The sequence below is a fragment of the Limulus polyphemus genome, unplaced genomic scaffold (assembly GCF_000517525.1).
Source record: "Limulus polyphemus unplaced genomic scaffold, Limulus_polyphemus-2.1.2 Scaffold96, whole genome shotgun sequence".
NCBI classification, from domain to species: Eukaryota; Metazoa; Arthropoda; class Merostomata; order Xiphosura; family Limulidae; genus Limulus; species Limulus polyphemus.
Genome location: NW_013665706.1, coordinates 490,275 through 496,777, shown reverse-complemented (window position 1 = coordinate 496,777; position 6,503 = coordinate 490,275). Strand labels below are relative to the sequence as shown.

General features: G+C 29.4%; 1 protein-coding gene across 1 annotated transcript in view; it reads left to right on the top strand.

Annotated features, from left to right (window-relative positions):
- LOC106469361 overlaps positions 1 to 6,503 on the top strand; it is a 49,642-nt gene that overhangs the window by 27,849 nt on the left and 15,290 nt on the right. The window contains exons 19-24 of the mRNA XM_022398778.1: positions 79 to 233; positions 1,205 to 1,405; positions 2,414 to 2,515; positions 3,117 to 3,267; positions 5,199 to 5,479; positions 5,906 to 6,003. Of these exons, the coding sequence (XP_022254486.1) occupies positions 79 to 233; positions 1,205 to 1,405; positions 2,414 to 2,515; positions 3,117 to 3,267; positions 5,199 to 5,479; positions 5,906 to 6,003 (988 nt within the window). The remainder of the gene's footprint in view (positions 1 to 78; positions 234 to 1,204; positions 1,406 to 2,413; positions 2,516 to 3,116; positions 3,268 to 5,198; positions 5,480 to 5,905; positions 6,004 to 6,503) is intronic.

Below are 6,503 nucleotides of genomic sequence, written 5' to 3'. Positions count from 1 at the left end.
ATAGGAGACAGATATCCTCTCTATTAATATGAAGAAAGCAAACCTAATCTTTATTGTTAATTTAACTTTAATTTGCAGAGTATCTTAACACTTTGATTGAACAATGGATTCAGGAAGGAGAAATGATGCGACTTGAACATGTCATTATTGCTGGCAAAGGTGACAGATTAATTGGAAAAACTTCTGACAATAAAGATATTCAAGAATTCCTTGATAATGTTCCAACCTACATGGTGAGGGATTCATGAAATTAACATAAAAATTAGTATACATAGTTGCAAAAATTAGTAATTGTTTTGATACAATAATCTACAGTACATTAAATTTTTTGTTGCTAAGTTAGAAATATATTAAATATGTGTAACTTTGCTGTTCACATTTTTAACTAACATTTTTCTTAATTCAGTATAAGAAACCAATGTACTGATTAACCTTTTGTAAGGGTCAAGATTTTGAACATCTATGAGGATGCCTTCATCCAAAGAAACAATGACCCTCTAAAAAAAAATATAATGCCTATAATTTTTTGGGTATTCCTTTACTCCTTTTTTAAAATAGGGGTCAAATTAGTAGTTTCCCAATAATGAGAAATTTCTCAATTGTTCAGAAGCTCCTAAAATAGTAGTAAAGACACCTATCATTTCCTTATCCAACTTTTATGAGTAAATCTTTTAAGGACCAAGAGTTTTATATTGAAGTTTCCCTAAACTTTTCCAAAACAGATTTCTTTTCAATAGAAACAAAATCTACATTCTTTTTTTATAATCAAAGTACTAGTATAGTTTTTAGTACTTCAGTCATATTTCTTTTTCTTGTTCTTCTTTTTATTTATTTTGATAAATATTTGCAACCTTCATTTCAATATAAAGTATTAATATAACTCCAGTATTAATCCATTTGGAAACTTTTTTTTAATTTCTTATATTTCTATATATCTCTTGCTTTCTTTTACTCGTAACTTAAGTAACTCTTCCCAAAGTGGGCTTCCGTTTTTCCTGCTACCAGTCACACTCTACAAATTCTACATTGTTCTTTTGACATTTTTTGAAAACTAAAGCTTAATCTACTATTGTCAAACTTTGAAAACACCATATTTTAAAGGATGAAATTCAACATCAAAATGTATTTCTTTCTCTCCTTTTACTTCACAGCCTTAATCATATACCTAATTTTATGTCATACAGTTGAACTAATTTCTTTTCAGGCCAACATACAAGCCATTCATGAAGCTGTAGTGCAAGGTAAATTGGCAGATGTAAAACAGTTGTTAACAAGAAAAAGATTTGCTCTGAGTCGTGACCAGCAAGGAGCAAGTCCATTACACCTAGCAGTACTCCATGGGAACTTTGATGTGACGGCTTATATTACTAACACATTTCCAGAAACATTGAATGGGCAAGACAATGTAGGTTTCTTTGTAATATCAGTAAAATTCTAGTGAATATTCTAAAATAACACACAAAAGATAGTGAAAAATTGTTATTGGTCTTAAGATGAAAATACTACATAAAAACTTTGTAATGTTCTCACAAACTTTAGGTCAGTATTATCACTAAAAATGAAATAAAAAAAAGGCTGAGTAATGGATATTTAAATAATGTAAATGATGCAATATAAACAAAATTACAGGAAAGAGTAACTTACTAATGCAAGTTTTTATTATAGGAAGCTGAAAATTGCAGTATCTTAAAATTATTTTGAAAAATACAGATTGTTTATGATAAACCAAATAATAAATTAAATATTATTCATGTGATTAATATCAAATAGGAATGTAGGTAACCTTTACTTGAGTCAATGTATGAGTCTTATTAAGTTTAAAATGAAGGAATTTTACTGAAGTATGAGTGCCTTAATTTTTAGTTAATCTTCTAAGAAATGATAATTTTACTTATCTCAAGATGTGATTTCAGTTCTTATTACAGAAAGCCAAAAAAGCAGTTTTATTAGTCTTATGACAATACAGTCACTTTTAATTACCTACTGTGCCTTATAAGTCTTATCAATATAAGTTGACTTATTACAGGTAACAGAAAACATTTTAGGAACTTCACAATATGATAGTTACTTTTAGATTCTTATTGTGCTCAAACTAAGTTGATCTTAATAATGCAAATCAATCTCATTACATAAAGCACAATTTATCAGTTATCCATAGTTTCTTACTCTGCTCAAAATAATAATCATCACTCCATTTTAAAGTTATTACAAAATTATTATTTTTTTTACAAAACAATAGATATGACCCCTTACTCTTATTTTGTCACTTTTAGTCATACAAATCCAACTAGATCTTATATGTATCACAGGCAGAAGGTCTTTATAATGTCCAAATTGTACTTTTAAACTATTGGAGAGATTATTTTGAGTATCAGTACTGCTAGCATCACATGCTAAAATGTTTTCTGAGCAGGAGGGAAGAACACCACTACATTATGCTGCTATTATACCTAATGGAAGAAAATACTACGAGATTCTGAAAGAGGCAGGAGCTGACGACACCATAAATGACAGAGTATGACAAAATAAGATCTTTGTCCATGTGCCCTATTTTCATATAAGTTTGCTATAATATTTCAATAACAATAAAATAATTCTGTAAGCCTCTTTTCATATTTTACTTGTTAGTCTCTTGATACCTTTGCTTCCTAAAGGATATGCTCAGTAGTGAAAGAATTATTGTATATACCTACTCCAATAAGTGAAAATGAATATCCAAAAGAGTTAAATTTGAGATCAGCAGTTATAATTATAATAAATATATGTGGAAAAGATTTTTTATTTCAAAATATTTGGATTAGAGTACAATGTTTGAATTGTAAAAATAACTTTATTATTCACTGTTCAGGCAAGTAGTGTTGTTAACTAAATTAATGTAAAGCACTTTTAAAATAAAAAAAATTGTGTTACATTATTGTATCAGTATAAGAAATATTATTCAAAGAATCTTAGAGTATTGCAATATTCATACTACAAACAGTTAGAGAAATAAATTTATATTATGACAACTATGTATATATTTAGTTTAACAAATTGATGAAATCCACATCAACATTAGGAATTGCTCTAAGTATACTAACAGAGATAATTTTCTAATGTTGAAAAACATATTCTAGAGTGGCCACAGTCCTCAGGTCTACCTGGACCAACCAGGTTTACTGACCATTAGAGATTTGTTAGAAAGCTACAAAAAAGGAGATTCACCTCAGAGAAGTCCTTCCACAGTGGAAGTCTGGCATCGGCCTTCCATTCAAGAAGAAGAGCAAGGTATGTCAGATGCTATTTTTGTGACAGCTTGTAGCGAAATAATGTCTTTAAAGTTGGTAAATACTATAATTAACCCTTTCTTCTTTGCCTCTGGAGAGCTCTGCCAGCCTAATGCAAGTTTACTATTGAAGTGATAGTGATTATAATTTTCTAATTCCTTAAGAGATTATCTTGAATGCCATATATTCAAACAGAACATAAAAAAGAATGACTTTTCACAGTTTTTCAGTCTTGTTTAAATAAGAATAAGTTTCAAGTATGAACACCAAAGACAAAGTAGGTTCAACTTTACAATAGTTAATTTCATTAACTAATGAAGACTTGATTACTACTCTTAATCTCAATACACTTACAGTGAGCCAAAAACTCTCACCAAGTGCAATGCTATATGAGCCAATTCATATAGCCTCAGGTTTTGGTCCTTATATGCAAAACTTCTGAATTCTGTGCCATTTCTTGTTACTAAATCTAATAAAACAATTTTTTCAAGTATGTTTTCATGATATATTTATAGATATTAGCTTATAAACCCTTTATTATTTTTAACATTTGCTTGTATGCAAATCTCTTAGTCATCAACTGAGATGGAGCTGTATTAGCAACTCTACCAAGCAAATTTTACTTTAGTGCTCATTTTGATTAAGTTCCCATATTTGCTATTTGAAAACGAGTGGAGAAACAACATAATTATTTTCTGCAATTAAAATGTCTATGAAGAAAGATTTATCATATTTTCTACCACCAGAGCTGCAGCAGGATTTCTATATGACACTATGAAGTAATGAAGAACTTCTTAACTGAATAATATTCCTAAGTTATGTTGTTTTCAATGATGCTGCTAAATATTGCAGTGAAAATTACCTAACCATGTTTCTTAAGACTAAAAATGTCTACTTAATCAACTACAGAGAGTGCCACAAACACTTTGTTTTTTAATCACATCTTAATCAAAATGTCATTAAACATAATTTTACAATATCAAATAATAAAGATAATAATGGATAAATCTTATCTTTAAATTGCTCCTTTAGGGTACAAATTATTATACTGCACACTTCTTTTGAATTTAAAGGAATTAAAAAAATAGAATGTGGTGAGATAATCAGGTTAAGCTATGATACCAATATTACAACATTTTAATTTTTAAAAGAAAGTTCACTCTCAAGTGAATGATAGAGAAATTAGAGGCATTTGAATTAGCTTTTATTTAAATGCTTTAATTGCCACTTATCATAAAAATTAATTACAGCAACTTACAAAAGCTTAAATGTTTAAATATTTTAGATATAAATTACTTGAAAAGTAACAATGTAAATAAATGATCAAAAAAATACCAAAGGGTGTTTGTGTCAAAACCTTTATAATTTCACATGTAATAAATAAGGATAGTTATACAACAGTTCAAGTGCCCATTACAACAAATGGTCCAATACTCTGAAATAATGCATGTGATTCAGTGGTTTAGATTACTGTAAAAATCACAACTGGGCCTTGTACACATTCACAGTATATCTTAGGCTGCTATAATATATACTCTGAAATTCCTGTTTTATACTGGTGAATCTTTTTTTTTGATTCTCTGTGTAAACGATTCTTGAGAATTTCATGTGTTGTTCTCATGAAAATGTTTTTGTAAATGTGGGCATTAATACTTGATTTAAAAATGCATATGGAAAGTTGTGAGAAATGTTGGATAGTTTAGTTTCTTCTGGTATGACCTGATGAACAAATCAAAGCTGCTTTGATATGTTCTAAAAACGTTTTTGTATTAGGGCATGTGCTGCAATTTTTGAAGTAAACTTATTACAACATTTTTAAATATAAGATCAATACTGTAGTAACATTTAGAAACATGGCAGTTATAATTATTATTATTGATAAACAAGTACTTTTGTGGATTAATAAAAGCTGCTTTTTCTCATTTATTTTAGAGCTAACTCCATCACAGGATGAAAATGGTGCTCTTTTCCAAGTAGAAAAGACCACAACTGAGACCATTGTTCACCAAATTCTCAAAGAGGGCAGTGAAGATGACAAGAAGTACCTAGTGGAAACGGTTGGGAACATCTTGACCTATGGAATACGTGAAGTAGATCGATTACAACCCAATGATCCTATTGCCTACCTTGCCACGTGGTTATACAGTTATGCTTCCTACAAGGCATCCAAAGAAAAGTCGGTCACACGAAATGATACAACATCACATAACAAGGTAAAGGTACCTTCTAAGGCAAGAATGGCAACAATAAATAATGTTACAAAAATATTATTGCATGGAAAAACATACTATTAATAACTAATACTCAATTTTATATTATAGTTATAAGTTAAAAATATCTGAAGCAGGTATCTAAAATATAATCTGATTCACATAAACCAATTGTAGTAAAAAAAATGAGAAACTGATTGATACAAATAATAACAAATGGTTATTATTATATATGCTCCAAAGTTTTTCTACCAGTGCCCATATTTTACAAATTTGAGAGGTTTTCCTCATTTATTTAGTGTAATCAAATTTGTGAATATTATTTTATTTTACTTAACTGCAGTCCAATCATTAAAGAAAGTGCAAACTGTAGGTTGGATGAAATACATATATCTACAGACTTTTTTGAAAACTTCACCCCCTTTACAGGAAGATAGCATGCCCGAGATTGAAAAAGCTCTCAAAGAACAGACACAAAACCTAAGAAATCAAATGAAGAAAATAATGACAGCACGTTCTCATGAAAGGTTTGTGATAAGTCTGACTAGTAGATTTTAAAAATTTTAGGAAAATGGATTATGAGTAATCACTATAGTAATCCATTCAGAATTAACATAATACTTCATTTACTAAATATTACAAAGACAATTAAAATCTATATAAATATAATAGTACTGTCTGTTGTATGTCCATGTAACTACTTTGCAGGGTGTGGATGAATCTAAACTAAAATTGTTATGGTGGTACATACAAATTTTGAGTTCTACATTTTGCAGTTTTTATGGCCACTTTTGCATTTTTTACCACTACTTTGTCCCCTGTTGATGGATCTTCACCAAATTTGGCATGAAGATTTGTTTGGTCCATGGGGAGGCACATACAAATTTTCAGTTTTGCAGTTTTTATTGGTGTTTTTTTTACCACAACCTCACCTCCCGTAGATGGATCTTCACCAAATTTGGTATGAATGTTTGTTGGGTCCATGCAGAGAAGCATGCAAATTTGCAGTTTCACATTTTGTGTTTTG